General features: G+C 49.5%; 1 protein-coding gene across 7 annotated transcripts in view; it reads right to left on the bottom strand.

The window, feature by feature from the left end:
- The window catches only part of LOC133932535 (histone-lysine N-methyltransferase 2C-like), a 41,195-nt gene extending 23,737 nt beyond the window's left edge, over positions 1-17,458 (bottom strand). For 5 of the 7 annotated variants that reach the window (XM_062379256.1, XM_062379257.1, XM_062379255.1 and 2 more), the window contains exons 1-24: positions 17,331-17,445; positions 14,405-14,629; positions 13,994-14,073; positions 13,283-13,868; positions 13,004-13,183; positions 12,836-12,858; positions 12,532-12,615; positions 12,200-12,309; positions 11,956-12,106; positions 11,569-11,740; positions 11,229-11,343; positions 10,985-11,148; positions 5,618-10,863; positions 4,343-5,529; positions 3,500-3,601; positions 2,728-2,850; positions 2,170-2,292; positions 1,991-2,092; positions 1,792-1,896; positions 1,494-1,675; positions 1,215-1,379; positions 937-1,046; positions 640-702; positions 1-103 (exon numbers count right to left, since the gene is read on the bottom strand). In XM_062379256.1, the coding sequence (XP_062235240.1) occupies positions 1-103; positions 640-702; positions 937-1,046; positions 1,215-1,379; positions 1,494-1,675; positions 1,792-1,896; positions 1,991-2,092; positions 2,170-2,292; positions 2,728-2,850; positions 3,500-3,601; positions 4,343-5,529; positions 5,618-10,863; positions 10,985-11,148; positions 11,229-11,343; positions 11,569-11,740; positions 11,956-12,106; positions 12,200-12,309; positions 12,532-12,615; positions 12,836-12,858; positions 13,004-13,183; positions 13,283-13,868; positions 13,994-14,073; positions 14,405-14,629; positions 17,331-17,344 (9,515 nt within the window). In that variant the 5' untranslated portion in view covers positions 17,345-17,445. Of the gene's footprint in view, positions 104-639; positions 703-936; positions 1,047-1,214; positions 1,380-1,493; positions 1,676-1,791; positions 1,897-1,990; positions 2,093-2,169; positions 2,293-2,727; positions 2,851-3,499; positions 3,602-4,342; positions 5,530-5,617; positions 10,864-10,984; positions 11,149-11,228; positions 11,344-11,568; positions 11,741-11,955; positions 12,107-12,199; positions 12,310-12,531; positions 12,616-12,835; positions 12,859-13,003; positions 13,184-13,282; positions 13,869-13,993; positions 14,074-14,404; positions 14,630-17,016 lie in introns of all 7 variants that reach the window. The other 2 variants (XM_062379254.1, XM_062379258.1) reach the window with 2 other exon arrangements.
- Positions 17,459-18,239: the final 781 nt, after the last annotated feature.

Consider the following 18,239-nt stretch of genomic DNA (forward strand, 5'->3'; position numbering starts at 1 on the left):
CTGCGATACCGGCGCGGTGACATCAGAGGTTCAACCAGAGACTGGAGGTGAGACAGACCCGACTCTGTGAGACACACTCCGTCCTGAGTGTAGGTCTTCGTTTCTAAACACACACACACACACACACTTACTGAAACATGATAATAAGCATATGTTTATAACGATATCAATGAGTAACGTTAACATGGAATGTAAAGCATGATTGGATGTTGCCTGTTCTGAAGCGCAGCCACAACACAGATCAGCAGCGTGTGACGCCACCAAAGTCAAAAGCTGATTCAGACAAAGAGTGAGACTCAGGTCCTCCTCCTCCTCCTGAGCTCCTGTATAAAGTCTAGAACCAGGAGCAGCGTGAAAAGCAGAGGGTCCTCCACTGAGTGAGTGTTGGGGGGGGGAGATTCTAACACGGGACACAAACATGAAGAAACTAAAACAAATCTTGAGTTTGTGGTGATCAGAGCTGACGATGGTGTCAGGTGATGTCAACATGATCACATGACCTCTGCGAAGGTCACAGGTCACTTCCTGTGTGTTGTCTGCTGCAGCCGGCTGCTCCACCTCTCACCTGAACCACGAGGAGGATCTGATGCAAACTCTGTGGAAACTCATGTCTGAAAATGATCCAGCAGCGTTTCTCACCTGGTTCCCTCACCCTGGAGACAATCTGAGCCAGGAAGGGAGAATCGAAACTGTCTGAGCACCCTGAGAGAGAGAGAGACACAGAGAGAGAGAGAGAGAGAGAGAGAGAGAGAGAGAGAGAGAGAGAGAGAGAGAGAGAGAGAGAGAGAGAGAGAGAGAGAGAGAGAGAGAGAGAGAGAGAGAGAGAGAGAGAGAGAGAGAGAGAGAGAGAGAGAGAGAGAGAGAGAGAGAGTTAGGCATGCACATTGTGAGTTTCATTGAAGAACTTCAACTCAAATATGAGACGTGTGTTTTTACCGTACGAGCTGCGACCATGTGACCTGCACAGCGAACAGTCGAAACCTTCATCAGCAGCGACCTCCACCTCTTCATCAGTGGTCAGACCCTGACACACAGCATGGACCCACCTGTGCAAGTGCACACACACACAAGTCCAATGGTCATGTAAATGATTTACAGGTTGTGGATTATTTAGTCTCCACCCACACTGAAACTAATTACTGTCAATATGGTTGCTCCTTGCACACAGCTGTCACACCATAGTGTGTGTTTGTGTGTGTGTGTGTGTGTGTTACCTGTCACATTGCTGACACTGCAGTATGAGGTCCTCCTGTGTGTAGTGTCTCTGACAGAGTGGACAGCGGCTCAGACTGGAACAGGGTCCACAGCGACTGTAGTTACTCTGCCAATCACAGTGCAGCCCAGGCGAGGCAGAGCCACACTGAACACACCACACACACCTGAGGATGAAATGCACCACACTGTTAGAGAGAGGAACAGACACACAGACAGGAGAGGGACAGGAGACAGGTGGACAAGCAGAGGTCAGACAGATAACGGACAGTTGAACTCACCACTTGCATTTCCAGGCTCCTTTAGGTACCGTAAGGAGGGGCGGGTCCAGACAGTAGGTGTGATAGCTGATGTCACAGTCGTCACAAAGCAACAGTCGTGCAGGGTCGCTGGCTTCACCACAGGCCTCACACACCGTACATTCCAGACAGCGCCACCCTTTGGTCAGGACCACCCGTGTAATCTGAACAAAGAATAATCTGATTACAGACTTTCTAAAGACACAACTCGTATATTAAACAAATCAATCACTGATCAGGATTGATTGATGAACAGTAATCAGTGTGTGAGTGTACTGACCTTGACGTTGACACAGTAGGGATGATAACACTGTCCACACTGGGAGCAGGACAACAGTCTGCCTTCAGCACCCTGACCAAAACTACCACACACCACACACATGTCCTGTCCCCACACACAAACACACATGTCAGACAGTTCCACGTTTTACTTTTGAAAGTATCACACGTTGATTCCAGGTGAGTCCAGGTGAGTGTACCTGTCTGAGGGTGAAGTGGTCGGCGGTAGAGAACATCACCACCGTGTTGTGCATCGAGTTTTCCTCTTCCTCTTTAGGCTGGAACGGTTCCACGTTCCCACACTGACACACAAGAACTGTAATCAATATCTGCTCAGATGTTAGACTGTGAGCGTGTGTGTGTGTGTGTGTGTTCTTACTCCTGGTGACACGGTCAGACTGTCCTGAGTCTTCAGTCTGCTCCTTCCTCTTCCGCCTCCTCTTCCTCCTCCGACACCCCCTCCTCTGGACCGCCTCCTGCTGGGAAACCCTGAGCCACGCCCCTAGGTAACATCAAAACATTGAAATAATTAATTTACATGACATGTGAAAAAATTCAAGAGCTTTTGTCTTTCAAAGCCGTACCAAGCAGTTTCCAAATATCCTAAACTGACTTTAGTTCCCAAATTGATTTCACAGCACGCACTCTGCGGTGAGGCTCATGTAAAGCCTGATGCTACGCCCCCTGGTGGTTCTGGGGGAGGTGTAATGAACTATAACAGTTTGCTTCTCATGACCTGAGTCACACACACACACATGAAACTAATCAAATTTAACTAAAAGTGAACGATCACACACATTTAGTGGGCGGGTGTTAGCTCTGGCAGACAGACAGGCAGACTGAAAGAACGATTGCAATTGTTTTTCACACTACTACATCCCAGATGGGGGGTATGAGTCATATATAAGCCTATCAGAAATAGAGTGTGTTTCTTTACCAATCTCATGCTCCAGAGGGGGGAGTCTGGTGTTTGGGGCTTAGGGCTGTCCCACCCTCCCTCCCCCGTGGAATCCTGGGAGGATGAGGGGGGGCTCACCCCTCTGCGACTACTCCACGATCCCTGAGATAGGGAGGAGGAAGGTGGTTGAAGTGAAGGAGACCAAAGAAAAAGGAGAGGGAGACAAAATGCAGTTACATGATGCAATGAAACACGAAACAGAACATCCTCTGAGGAGGACCAGGGTCTTCAGACACCCACAAGGTCCTCTGAGCTCCTCGAGCTCTCTGCAGCTCAATGGGGAGCGTGCTGATGTACTGCATCTCTGTTTGGTGCCCTCTCCAGAGGATCACTTACTATGTACCTTTTGGATTGCTGCTAAATTTCGTTGTACACTGTGCAATACAAGATTCTATCCCACTTTTATTCTGGATGTTTGTTTTCCTCTGATATTTATTATAGAACAGTTTGATCCTCGTTGTGGAATATGAGTCAAACAGATGTAGGTCAAACTGTCCATGTCTGTAATTGGTCATATGCCGTAAACCCGCCCCTTTTACGCTCAGATCTTGATAAAGAAAGCATGAGTTAACTTAAGGGGTTGATAACCAGCGTCAAGTGGCCATTAAGCCTGACTGGGATTGTTAGGTTAAATCGAGCCAGATTCCAGAAAGATATCCTGGATATGTTGGGCTTGCTTTGCATACACGCCACTGGTCCCAGTTCAGGAGCATGAACGTAAATATACCTGCTGGGGGCAAAGGTCACATACCTGTTTGACCCTTGCTCGGCCGGGGGAGAACTTCCTCTTAGAGATGGACGGTTTCCCCATGCCGATTTTAGGAGTCAAGGGGAGCACAGTGATTGGATGAACCTGAGGTAAAAAAAAAGAAGAAAAAAAGCACAAGGTCAGTTAGCAGGAGGACACAGAAGAAGACGTCAGTAGGAGGACAAAACAGGAAGGAGATGTCAGTAGGAGGAGGAAACAGGAAGGAGACATCAGTAGGAGGAGGAAACAGGAAGGAGACTTCAGTAGCAGGAGGACACAGAAGGAGACGTCAGTAAGAGTAGGACACAGCAAGGAGAGGTCAGTATGAGGAGGAAACAGGAAGGAGACATTAGTAGGAGGAGGAAAAAGGAAGGAGATCTCAGTAGGAGGAGGACACAGGAAGGAGACGTCAGTAGGAGGACACAGAAAGAGATGTCAGTAGGAGGAGGAAACAGGAAAGAGAGGTCAGTAGGAGGAGGAAACAGGAAGGAGACGTCAGTAGGAGGAGGAAACAGGAAGGAGATGTCAGTAGGAGGAGGAAACAGGAAGGAGATGTCAGTAGGAGGAGGAAAAAGGAAGGAGATCTCAGTAGGAGGAGGACACAGAAGGAGACGTCAGTACGAAGAGGAAACAGGAAGGAGACGTCAGTAAGAGGAGGACACAGAAAGAGATGTCAGTAGGAGGAGGAAACAGGAAAGAGATGTCAGTAGGAGGAGGAAACAGGAAGGAGACGTCAGTAGGAGGAGGAAACAGGAAGGAGACGTCAGTAGGAGGAGGAAACAGGAAGGAGACGTCAGTAGGAGGAGGAAACAGAAAAAGATGGTGACCAGTATGTTTAACAGTTACCTTGGACAGAGGTGGAGACTCTCTGGCAGAGGGGTGGGACCTGAGATGAGGTGAGGGCGGGGAGAGCGGAGGTGGGGTGACGAGAGCTCTGGTGGGGGAGGTTTCGGGGGAGGCCTCAGTAGAGAAGGGAGACTGTCTCAAACGGATGGAGAGGTCATCTAAAGGTCTGGAGGAGGAGGGAGGAAACCTGAGAGTCCGACCCTTTCCCCAACGGGGGAGGGGAGGCGGGCTGGGGGAGGAGAGGTGTAGGAGGGAGGGGGGAGGAGTCGTTGAGGTCATCAGCTCCATCACCTCCTTGTCAAAGGAGGAGTCCAGCTCCAGGACAGGGCTCAATGGTTCCTCCTCTTCCACATCTGATTGGTCCACTAGCTTAGCGCCCTCCCTCTCCTCTTGATCGATCCTATCTATCTCTCCCACCTCTTCTTCTTCTTCTTCCTCCTCCTCCTCCTCGTCCTCGTCCTCGTCCTCCTCAACCGGCCTTTCCCTCATTGGTTGTTGCCCAGCGCACCCCTCAGGATCTGTCCGGTCGGGGGCAGGCTGTGGTCTTTCAGGAAGCTCCTCCTCCTTCAGTAAAGGCTCAGCAAGTGACTGGTGCTCATCTTTGGTGGGTTCTGTTGCTGCAGCAACAGGTTCTTGGCTCTGTGATTGACTGGAAACTATTTTGTTCTCAAGCCCCGCCTCTGCTGCTGTCCCAGTCCCGTCTCCTCTTTGACTGGTTTGCTGCCCTTTCTGGGGGAGGTCCCCCAGAGGAAGATATGGTGGACATGGAGTGTGGGGGGAGCAGGAGGGGGGTAAGGCAGTGCTGGAAGGGGAGGCCCTAAGAGGTCCAGCTCTAGAAGGAGACGGTTGTGCAAGGACGGGTGAGACAGAGTGTGGCAGAAGAGGAATGGGGTGGGAAGGAGCAGGCTGAGGGAGTAAGGGGGAGGAGACAGCAGTGTTGGGAGGAACCTGCTCCAGATCATCTTCTTCCTGTGATGTCTCAACAGGCTCTTTCTCTTCTGGTCTCTCCTTTATGTGATGAAACACCACCTCCTCCACTTCCTTCACCTCCTCCATCTCTTCCACCTCCTTCACTTCACCAACTTCTTCTTTCACTTCGTCCACCTCCTTTTGCTCTGGAGCTTCACTGTCTATCTCCTCCTCTTCAGTCTTTTTCTCCACCTCCTGCTTCTCAACCATGCTGATGTCTGAAGAAACAAAAACACGTTTTAACTCAGCACTTTTGAGATGATTCAACAGACACTGACAAACGCACACTTCTTTAGTGAAACTCACCCTCAGTAGCTGCAGAATTACTCTCTGTTTCTGTGTCTTGCTGGGGGCTGGAACCAGACCAAACTTCCCGGCTTCCAGGACCAGCATCAGACTGAACAAGGCTAACAGGACCAGGACAAGGGCTTTTTTCACACCGCACAGGACTAGCAAGATTAGGGCTAACCAGAGTGGGACCACGGCTAGCCACACACCTCATTGTGGCATCGGGAACAGGACTGGATCTAATTTCTGGCTGCACAGGGCTGACAGGACCTGGACTTTGGGAGGTTGGTGTATAACCTCGATCCATGGGAACACAAACAGGACTTTTAGCTAGGCTACTGTGCACGGAGTTGTCTTGAGTGTGTGGCACGGGGGAAGAATATGCCTGAGCAGGACTGAACTGTGAGGGGACAGGGAGTGGGGGACTAGCAGGTGTTTCACTAGTGTGACTAGTGCTAGGCATTACAGTGTTATCCTGAGTGGGGCTAGAAGAGACAGGACTAGAATGGCTGACACTAGCCTGAATTGAAGTAACATTAACAGAGGGGGGCGCTCCTTGACCCAAGGGCCTTACCAAGGCAGTATTTTGTTGGTTTTCAGGAGCTGACCTGTCAGGGTCTGGGTGTTGACTAACTGGGATCTGGTCAACCTGGCTTAGACTAGCCTGGTTGAAGCTAGGAGCAGGTGAATCATCAAGTAGGGAGCTGGAAGGTTCTGGACTCATCTGGATGATTCTGTCTGAAGACACATGAACAGGATCAAGGTGAACTGCACTCGGAAGAACAGCGCTCTGTATAATAGAACTGGCCAAGGTGTCCATATCAGGATTTGAGCCAACAATAGAGGGGCTCAGATGTGCCGTAAGGCCAGAAGTGGTTCCAGTGTCGAGAGATGGGCTATAATGTGGGCTACCTGCAGGGCTATGATAGGTTTCACTGGCCTGTGCTCGCCTGTGAGGTGGGCTAACACAAGCAACAATTAATGAGGGACTCTGTCTTTTGAGAGGACCTGAGTGGATACAATTAGAGGTGCTCTGTGTGTGAATAGGACTAGCTTGACCAGCAGGACTAGACCTAGGTGGACTGTGGATGACACCAACATCTATTATGCTAGCCAGGTGAGGACCTGCCTGGCCACTGCAGTCTGATGTTAAGTTGCTCAGACTTTGACTAACAGAGTCAGTAAATGGGCTAGTACCAGTCAGCAAACAGTGTGGAGGACTAACGCTAGCAGGAGTAGTCTGTGAAGAATTGCAGCTAGATTGGACATTTAAGGGACTTAACTGAAAAGGATGTGTGGGTCTTTGGCTCATCTGGTTTTGTGTGAGCTTCAAACAACTCCCCACAGTGAGCCTGGCTCTCTCTGAAGCATCAATGGTGCCCATCAGACTGTAGCTACTGTTAGTGTCTGTGTGGACTGGGTCAGCATTAGTAGCATTTGTTTGAGCTTGACTGCTGGGCAAGGAGTTAGGATAACCAGCTTCTGACTGAATAAGTAGAGTTGGTTGGTTGATGGCTACTTCAATCTCTTCATCCTGACAAGAGGGGGGGTGGACGGGTCCAGCCAATATGGCTGAGGGGTTACTCTCGGAAGCTAAAGGGCTTACGTGGGCAGGGCTTGTTTCAGTTTGCATGGAGCAAGCAAAAGCCTGAAGAGAGTTGGCAGGACTAGTAGGCATTTCACTGGTATGTGTAGGGCTTGTACTAGCTCGGATATGTATGGGGCTAGCCTTACCTTCCATGCAGCCTGGGAGTCTGTCATGAGAAGGCCTCTGATGAATGTGGCTAGCTAGGTGAGGATCTTCCTCAGTTTCATTAGCACAAGGTGAGAAAGTTAGGCTACTGTGTTCCGCTGAAGTGCTAATGTGAACAAGGCTTTCTGGTGCAGGGACATGGCTTGGGCTGGACTGGTCAGGGCTATGCATGCTACTTGGAACAGGGCTAAGCTGGTTTGGAAGTTGGCCATCAGGGAAAGCAGTGGACAGTTCATATGAGCTTCTTTCAGGTAGGCCATTAACGTTTGAACTTAGCAGGGTAGGAATATGGTCCAAAGACTTGGTTTCAGTTGATTCCTCAGTGATTCTTGACTGTGCAGTAAGCCGAGAGGGAAGCAGGTTAAGCTGAAAAGGACTAAGAGGCAGTACAGAGTGTGCTTTAACTGGGCTAGCAGGCTGTGACAGACTACACTGTGTGGGTCTGAGTGGGGACAGTGATGGGCTACAAGGAGCTGAAATAGACCTCAACGATGCAAGTTGTATACATGTCTGGGTCAACCTACAGTAGACTGGTGAAGGGTCCTGGTTCAGTGTAGACATGTCCCGTGAAGTCCCACATCGCAGGTGAGTAGAGTTGCATAATCCTGGGCTTTCCTGGTCCAGTGTAGACTCAGCATCCTGTATGGGACTATGTGGAGTTGAGGTGCAAATTTGTGCAGGACTATGTGACGTAGAGCTATGCCATCTTTGAGGGGAACTGTGCTGAGGTGGATTGATGATGATGTTTGTAGGACTACATGGTCTATCATGTGTCTGTATGGTGATGTCCTGTGTGGGAATCTGAAGTGGAGGGCTGTCCTGTGGAGAACTATGCCCTTCCTGGGTCTGACTGTTTGGTGGTGGGCTGTGTGTAAGGCCACAAAGAAGGGGACTACCCTGTGTTGGACTCTGGTGAGACTCTGTGGCTGTAAGCTGCTCCTCAGTGGAATTCTGAGTAGGGCTAGTGGAGGTGCAACTCTGTGTAGGGCTTCCTTTATGAAGTTCTGTTGGACCGCGATAAGCATGTGCAGGGCTATGTTGAAGCAATGATGTGCTACAGGGAGACGGGGTTCGTCTTTCTTGGAGTTCTGCTGGTTGCACCTGTGGCAGAGGTTTTGCAGTATCATGGCCTAATGGCAATAGCCTTGTTTTAAGCTCTATTGCCCCAGGGTGAGAGGGTGGTTCAATTACTTGGGGGTCTGTTTGATTAGTATAAGAGGGAGTGGGAATTTCTAGGGAATTTCTTGGATGAGTAGGTGCAGGACTTTCTTGAAGCTCTGAAGGATCAGGGTGAACAGATGCAGGACTTTCTTGGAGCTCTGATGGATCAGGGTAAGCAGGTGCAGGACTTTCTTGGAGTTCTGAAGGACCAGGGTGAGCAGGTGCAGGACTTTCTTGGAGCTCTGAAGGATCAGGGTTAATAGGTGCAGGACTTTCTTGGAGTTCTGAAGGATCAGGGTGACCAGGTGCAGGACTTTCTTGGAGTTCTGAAGGATCAGGGTGAGCAGGTGCAGGACTTTTTTGTAGTTCTGAAGGATCAGGGTTAGCAGGTGCAGGACTTTCTTGGAGCTCTGAAGTATCAGGATGAGCAGGTGCAGGACTTGCTTGGAGCTCTGAAGGATCAAGGTGAACAGGTGCAGGACTTTCTTGGCGCTCTGAAGGATCAGGGTAAGCAGGTGCAGGACTTTCTTGGAGCTCTGAAGTATCAGGATGAGCAGGTGCATGACTTGCTTTGAGCTCTGAATGATGAGGATGAGCAGGTGCAGGACTTGCTTGGAGCTCTGAAGGATCAGGGTAAGCAGGTGCAGGTCTTTCTTGGAGCTCTGAAGGATCAGGGTTAGTAGGTGCAGGACTTTCTTGAAGCTCTGAAGGATCACGATTAACAGTTGCAGGACTTTCTTGGAGCTCTGAAGGATCAAGGTGAGCCGGTGCAGGACTTTCTTGGAGTTCTGAAGGATCAGGCTGAGCAGGTGAAGGACTTTCTTGGAGTTCTGAAGGATCAGGGTGAGCAGGTGAAGGACTTTCTTGGAGCTCTGATGGATCAAGGAGAGACGGAGCAGGACTCTGTTGGATATCTAGTGGATCCGGATAGGTAGTGGTAGGACTTTGTTTGAGCACTGAAGGATCAGGATTAGTAGGTGCAAGACTTTCTTGGAGCTCTGAAGGATCAGGGTGGGCAGGTGCAGGACTTTCTAGGAGCTCTGAAGGAGCAGGGTGAGCAGGTGCAGGACTTACTTGGAGCTGTGAAGGATCAGGGTGATCAAGTACAGGACTTTCTTGGAGTTCTGAAGGATCTGGGTGAGCAGGTGATGGACTTTCTTGGTGTTCTGAAGGATCAGGGTGAGCAGGTGAAGGACTTTCTTGGAGCTCTGATGGATAAAGGAGAGATGGAGCAGGACTCTGTTGGATATCTAGTGGATCCAGGTGGGTAGGGGTAGGACTTTGTTTGAGCTCTGAAGGATCAGGATGAGTAGGGGAAAGACTTTCTTGAAGTACTAATGGATCAGGGAGAGATGGAGCAGGACTCTGTTGTATATCTGGTGGATCAGGGTGAGTAGATGCAGGACTTTCTTGGAGCTCTGATGGATCAGGGTGAGCAGGTGCAGGACTTTCTTGGAGCTCTGAAGGATCAGGGTTAATAGGTGCAGGACTTTCTTGGAGATCTGATGGATCAGGGTGATCAAGTTCAGGACTTTCTTGGAGCTCTGATGGATTAGGATGATCAAGTTCAGGACTTTCTTGGAGATCTGATGGATCAGGGTGATCAAGTTCAGGACTTTCTTGGAGCTCTGATGGATCAGGGTGATCAAGTTCAGGACTTTCTTGGAGCTCTGATGGATCAGGGTGATCAATTTCAGGACTTTCTTGGAGCTCTGATGGATCAGGATGATCAAGTTCAAGACTTTCTTGGAGCTCCGAAGTATCAGGGTAATAAGGTTCAGACTTTTCTTGGAGCTCTGATGGATCAGGGTGATCAAGTTCAGGACTTTCTTGGAGCTCCGAAGTATCAGGGGGATCAAGTTCAGGACTTTCTTGGAGCTCTGATGGATCAGGTTGATCAAGTTCAGGGCTTTCTTGGAGCTCTGATGGATCAGGGTGAGTAGATGTAGGACGTTGAGTAAGTTCAGGGCTGGGTTGGAGCTCTAATGGATGTTGATTAGTAGATGAAGGACTTTGCAGTACTGATGGGTCAGGACGAGATGGTGTAAGACTTTGCAGTACTGGTGTGCACATGGATTTGGTAGGACTCTGTGTTGGTTCTAAGCAGTCGAGCTGGACTGGGCTAAGAGTGGAAGGACTCATGGGGTGATCCTGATTGCAGATTGTTGGCTGAGATATGCTTAAAGGTGATGCCTGTGTGGAACTGATTGGCAGGGCTGGAGTGGGACTGTGTGGGATTAGACTGTTAGGAATTATATCCTCCTTCTGATGCCTGCAGGTGGAGCAGATGTAACTTTCAGACCCTGCCCTGCCCTCCCCAGTCTGGACAATACACGCTGTATGGACACACCTGTAAAACAACACGGAAATAAAATGCTTATTTTAGCTCAATTTTAATCATCAATCCAAGAAAGTGTGCCTCAATAGCCCAAAGATTGGAATTAACTTTGCAAATAGTTGTGCGTGTGTACCTATAGCAGCAAGTACAGGTGAGGTACTCTTCGGGTGTGTAGAGGTCAGGCGTGAGGCCACAGAGAGGGCAGGGCAGGGCTGGGTCACAAGACTCGCACAAAAACGGGTGATTGGCCCACTGGCCTGATGACCTCACACCGCAGTGACGGCAGGTTCTGCAATTCTGAAGAAATAGAGGTTTTGAGATCAAAAGAATGTCCGAAGATCAATACTGACACCAGAGTGTGTGTTTGTTCATCTCACATGGCAGCTCCAGCTCGTGCTTGGAGTGTGATCCAGAGGTGGTGTGAGACAGTGTCGGTGATAAGTTTTATCACAGCGCTCACACACCAGCAACACACCATCATCGCCTTGCAACCTAACACAGGGTGGTTGGGGGGGTACAGGGTTTACAGTATGTTGTTGTTTACATGTTTCCAATGTTTGGATCTTAATGTTTTCAGGTCGCCCGTCAGTCTAATATCTCTGGATAAAATCATTCATTCATTCACAAGGACTCAAGAGATAAATTGATTATGCTTTGATGGTCAAAGGTCAACTTCACTGTGACCTCATGAGTCTGGACAGATGGTGACGGTTTTACCTGCAGCTCTGACACACCCGACACTCAGGACACTGCCAGCCGGCCCGGCACAGGGGGGAGGGGGCCAGAGGGGGGTCCAGGCAGCTGCCATGGTAACAGTTACCACAGCAGCAACACATCAACAGCCTGCTGACATCACCGGAACCCGAACACAACTCACACTGCGAAGATCCTGAGAGAGACAAGTCCGGATTTACTACAAATGTTAATGTCTCCTCCTGAGCAGCTGATGATGACCAGCAGGAGGAGCTGATGCTCCGGTCGCTGCCGTTACAACACCATAGAAGAAGAGGAGATCAAAAGAACTACAGGTGATGCTTGGTAATCGTGGTTTAGGGTCAGGGGATGCACACCTGTGTGTGTCTGTCTTGTGCACCGTGTGTGTACCTGTTTGTCTGTGTCTTGTACACAGTGTGTGTCTCTGGTTCCAGTCCTGATGAGCCCCGGCTGCAGCAGCACAGGGGAAGTGGTAGCTCCGCCCACAGCTAGTTTCCTGGCAACGCAGGGTCGCCCCGAGCCGACGGCAGAAGGCACACGCCTGGACAGGTGAGAGAGGAGGCGGGGCTTAGTGAGGCTGGTTGAATCTCTGTTGTGCAGGTACTTATCAAATATTGATCAGATAGAAAGTGACCTGTGTGCTTCCTGAGTCGATGGCTTTGTCGACATAGAGCAGTGATTGGCCCTCGCCTCGACACACCCCCTCCGACCAAGCTGCACACTGCAGGTGAGCACAGCACTGACCTGCGTTCACACACACAGTCAGGTTTACAAATCGAAACACACACACACACACACACACACACACACACACACACACACACACACACACACACACACACACACACACACACACACACACACACACACACACACACACACACACACACACACACACACACACACACACACACACACACACACACACACACACACACAAGATGAGGAACCCGTAACTTTCTGTACCTGTGGGGTCGAACAGTGATTGGACGTTGATGTCATGTGGGAGGCCGATAGGTCCAAGCTGCTCCACAAACTCTGAGGAAGACTCTGACAACACAAACAACAACACACATCAACACAGTGTGACCTCCGGACATCACTCACACGTTGTTACTCTACACGTCCTGATTGGTAACATGCTCCTCGCTTTCAATCCATTCCACAAAAGTATTTTACATCAATGCCTCAGAAGAGTTTGCTTCCTGTATTCACCCCGAGAGCAGTGGTCATGTGACAGCTGTTTGTAATATGAATGTAGTGTACTCACCACACTGCTCCGGACTGCTGCACCTACACACAGACACAGAAACACACACACAAAAACACACACAAACAGACACAGGTTAACTGACTTGAATATTATGGGATTGTCAATTCTTATCTAGGTGGTGTGACTTTGTATTGAGGGGTATAAACAAGAAGTGAGGTTACTCACATGGGTGGGGCCTGGTTGTCACGATAGCAGTGGTCGTGGCAGTCGCTCTCTCGGTCCGAGGGCGCTCTGCGGCTCAGGATGTGGCGGGGGATGTAGCCGGGCGTCGGGCCGAACACCACCAGGCGGCCCTGGCCCAGAGGAAGCTTTTCATCATGGTAACAGAAGGCACACTGCTTCAGACTGTGAGACAAGGTGAACACAGGGAGAGAGTGAGTGTGTTCAGAGCTGGATGGGCAGTCACACACAAACACAAACACACAAACACACACACCGTCCCACCGTTTTTTGATGTGTTCCAGGCTGTGGCTGGGCGAACCCCTGGAGTCCTCTGACAGAGAGCGTTGGAACAGCAGGGACAGCGAGTCATCGTCCTCCAGCTGGGGACAGGGGGACACTAGGAGACTCGGAGCTGGACTATGCCCCATGGAAATAACCCCAGGACTTGCCGCACACCCTTCTGTCTCCATGGGGACCCTGCAGGGACTACAGTCCACCTCTGTGGGGGCGGGGCTATGGCTTGGCCCGGGCCGGCCCTCCTCCACAGGATCAGGAGCTGGTCTGGGGGTTGAGGCGGGGCTCTGAACCGGACTGTGGTCCAGGGACAGGGAGGTGGGCAGGGGGCTGAGTCGAGGTTCTGGTCCAGGACTGTAGGTCGGGAGCTCGGCAGGAGGACCAGGGCTGGTTCTGTCCTTATCAGTACATTGGGCTGGTTCTGGGCTGGAGACTGGGATTGTGGGACCAAGTGGAACAGGGTCCAGCTTAGACTCTGGACTAAATCTTTCTTGGCTTGGTTCAGGGTCGGGGTTTGTGTTCGATTTCCTCCTGGAGGATGATCGACGGCTTCCTGTGGTCTTCTCCGTCACCTCTGTGAACCACAAATACAAACAATGAACCACAGAACCGTAACATGAAACCAGGTCATGTCCAATGTGCCGTGCGTGTCACACATGTGAATGAAGGTGTGTTTGATTTCTAAACCCTGTTACACACCCGTCTTGTGGGCGGATTTCTTCTCCGTGGCGTCCATGCTCTTCTTGTCCTCTACCTGGGCTCGACCTCGACTCTGCCCCCTACACACACAGACACAGAGGAACACTCATGGTCACCTGTTTGTCACATGATCAGTATACCAAGATATATCTTATGGCTGAAATATCAGCCTTATATATTTTAATTAAAGCCTGATTCAATAAATTAAGACAATTCACTGCGATACAAAAGTTTGTTGGAGATTCATTTGTGGAAGCAGCGGCAGTGTGGACTCCATCGCAGGCTAAAAAGTTTTTATGACTGTATTCACCTGAAGCTGAAACCACTTCAAAACCTGATCAATATTTTTATGAAACAATAAAAAGTTGTGTAGTTGTGCGGCGTCTAACAACTTGTCACAGTCTCACTTACCTCTTCCTTGATTTGGGAGGTGGAGGAGGAGACGGAGGAGCAGGAGGGGCCAGGGGAGCAGATCGGCCGCTGCTCCCATCTTTCCGAGGTCGCCCACGGGACCGCCTCTCGCTTAAGAGGCTTGAGGCAGCGGCTTTGGCCAGCTGAGCACTGCGACCGGCCCGAGTGACAGGTGGGGGCGGGCCCCTGTCACGAGGCTCCTGAGACTGAGCCTCAGATGGCATTCTGGGTCAAATCAAAAAAACGGAAAGAAAGGGGCTGAGATTTGAATTGTTTTAAAGACACAACAAATAAAATTCCTTTCTTTCATTCACAATCTGTAAAATTTATATTTAGAATATAAGTAATAAAGTATTTGTGTATATCCGCCTCCATACGAGACACACAGAATGAACATCTACAAGCTTCATATACACATAGTATTGATTATTGATTCATAATAATAATAATAATAATGTCATCAATGTGACCTGGATACACTTCAGAAAAAACAATGGATAACGTTTGTTGACATCTGTGCAGGTTGTGTCTAATGTAGCAGTGATGATCGAGGCTCCGCCCACACCAACACGTTTGTCTTCCAGCCTCTGAATCGGAGACTCGTGTGAACTGATCTCGTTTCAGTTTGAAAACTCTGGTTTGTGTTCGAGTCTGAACAGAAACTGAGACTTTAGGAAACGATGACGAAGACGTTCTCTTCCTGATTGGTTCTTATCAGTCACATGACTCGACTAGCAGCGGTGAATATAAAGCGTCGCTAACACTTCCAGTCAGTAGCACTTCCTGTCAGTAGCACTTCCTGTCAGTAGCACTTCCTGTCAGTTACAGTTCCAGCTCGTCACCTTCACTGCGCCTCCTTCAGATGAGTTTCTGTTACTAAGCAACCAGCTACAGAGGAGACACCCTACTTCCTGTTTACATCACATGACCAGTGGACGTGAATGGTCATGTGATAAGAACCTCTGTCCATCAGAGTCCAGTAAAATACAGCCGAGTGGCCCAGTCACCCTGTGACAACCTGTCCATCATTACAACAAGCAGATCATCCAGCCATCACAACACACTCCCCCCCCAGAACCCAAGGAGTCAACAGTAAACATCAGTGACCTTTGACCCCTGTAGTCTCAGTCTGATATCATTATTTGTATTTCAGATTTTCGACTCAGTCACTTGTGAAACTATCTCCAACTATGATTCATTATTAATTCGTCTGCAGATTATTTTCAATCAACCAGTGGTTATATTGATCACAGGTGATAATCAAGTTAAACGGTGAAAGGTCTGATTCCCAGAGACTCAACGGAGCCTCTAATCTCCGTGTGAGGAGCTGGGACCATTTTCAGTTTTCTGTTGATTATCTAACAGATTATTTATCTGCTGATATTTGTTTTAATGAAGGTTTAAACCCTGATGCCCCTGCTACCTGGGCCTATGGGGACAGCCTGAGCTGTGAGGGCGCCTGACCATCTCACCACTGCTCCTTTGCATCGTTAGTGTTTTCAGTGTCAGTGAAGCGTGGCCTCCGACAGCTCAACACGATGTACAGAAACACACATGACTAGGAAACACTCACTACAACACAAACACTGACGCTCCTGAATAGGTTGATTCAATTTAAAACTTCAAGGTAGTTTCTATTTCTTACGTTGAACTTTTTAAACCAGACACTACGATGAAGAGGACTTCCTGTTGTCATCACATACGTGGGCGGAGTCTCCTTATACTTGACTCTGATTGGTTTGTAGACTGCGTCTTTCTGTTTGAATGGAGAACATGAATGAAGCACTTAATTTGGTTGCCATGGTAGCATCATGCTGTATCACTAGCAGCATCAGCACCTTCAGGCGCAGTACTACAGTACTACAGTACTACGGTACTACAGTACTTCCACACTAGTTCAAATCCTTTCACGTGTGATACGTGGGTTCACACTCAGCTGACCTGTCTGCAGGTCTGAAACGAACCAGGTGTGAACGAGTCCTGGCTTCACACCAGGTTCCTACACACGAGGATTGAAGGATCAGAAAGTTGTTGGTGTGTTTTATTGATCTGATCCCAGCAGATCCTCTGGTGTGATCACCTGACACAACACCTTCAACTACAAACTCCACACAACTACACACATCTGATTACAACAGGTACACCGGTCATAACTACAGTGACGTCACTGATCACTCACACATCTGCTCTGATCGAGTTCAAACCTTCACATGTTTCAGTTCTGCGTTTCTTTCAAGTGTTGACGTCACAACTGAGTCAAACTACCTTTTTACTGATCAACAGTCAAAGTGACGCAGAACAGGTGACGTCACCTGAAGCTTCCGTTCACAGATCGATCATCGACACAGGCTGAGCCGCGGAAACACAGTTAGCTGTTAGCCGTTAGCTTCCTCGGACCGCCCAGTTGACTGATCACCTCTCTGTTAGCATTAGCATTAGCTGGCAGGCTAGCTGTTAGCGCGCACCAGAAACGAGCGCGTCCCGGCTCCTGTGGTCGAATCCCGCAGGCCCTCGAGCGCCCGGTGGACGCAGGGGCCGGAGCCCGACGCGAGGAGCAGGTTTCAGCGGATTCAGCCGCTCGGGCTCGACAGGACGAGGAAACGCGTCCTTACTGGTTTGATGAGATTCTCCTTTTCCTCTCCAGCTTTCCAACTTCAAGCGACGCGCTCACAGCAGCAGCGAACTTCTCCGCCGGATCACACCCGCGTCACAGCTCCGCCGGCACGAGCGGGTCCGAGCGAGCATTCCCGAGCGGCGGAGGCAGAAAACGATGCTTTTCTCGTGAAAGCTGGAGAAAATTAAAGTTGAAGCGGTCGTTCCGTCATGGAGGCCATGTTTGGGAACGACCGAAGCACCGCCTGTCAGCGCCAGCAGGAGAAGTAGGTCCGTGAAAACACTCGGTGCCGCCCGGAGCTCAGCCGCTTACCGGGCAGAGTTCATCTGTCACACCCGGTGGAGACGACGGTCCTCCGGGTGACGGTCTGAAGCGAGTCGCTTGATCCGAGTCCGCGTCTCACTCCGTTTCTGTGTCAGTCGAAAAAGTGTGTGACCCCGCGGAGGGATCTGGTTCAGCGCTGCTCTGGTGAGACGGCCTCTGTCATCAGACCTGAAATCCCGGACTGGAGTCTCCAGGATCCGGACTGCTGCTGCTGGAGGTGTTCCTCAGGGACCACATCACCACCAAAGGGTTTTATAATTAAAGTTAAATATATAATCATTAAATCATCATCATAGCTTCATCTTTATTAAACACAGTCATCCAATATCATTTATTAAATAAAAGTTATAGGGCAGCAGCTCCCCTGGTAGAGCTGCCCCCCAATCGAGGCGAGGCCTCCCCCGTAGCGGGTGCAGCATGTCTCCCCCCTCTCTATCTGTCCTCTCCAAATAAAATAACACAAATTTAAATATATATTTAAAAAAATCATAATAATACAGTCATCATATATCATTATGTCTTTATTGAATAATAGAGAGTCTTTAGAATTGTTAGAACCTTCATTACCACAAAACAACACTGTGGAACACTGAAGGTCCATAAAACGCACCTGGGCCTCCTCAGAACCTTCTGGTAATCATTAGATGATCCTTTGTATGACAACATAGATACCTGGAGGCTCCACTGGAACATCCATGTCTTCCACATCAGGGAAGTTTTTATATGACCTGCAGATCCTCCTCAGTAGAGTCTCCAAATGAGCACAGGAATTCACATTACAATCTCGAGAACCTCCTAGATTAGAACCTCATTCACAATCAAGATCCATAGTAAGGTCCTCTGGACCCTTCCAGAACAGAAACAAGTATCAAGTATTTTCTTTATTATCTTGTTCTG

Source organism: Platichthys flesus, chromosome 21 (assembly GCF_949316205.1).
Source record: "Platichthys flesus chromosome 21, fPlaFle2.1, whole genome shotgun sequence".
Classification (NCBI taxonomy): Eukaryota; Metazoa; Chordata; class Actinopteri; order Pleuronectiformes; family Pleuronectidae; genus Platichthys; species Platichthys flesus.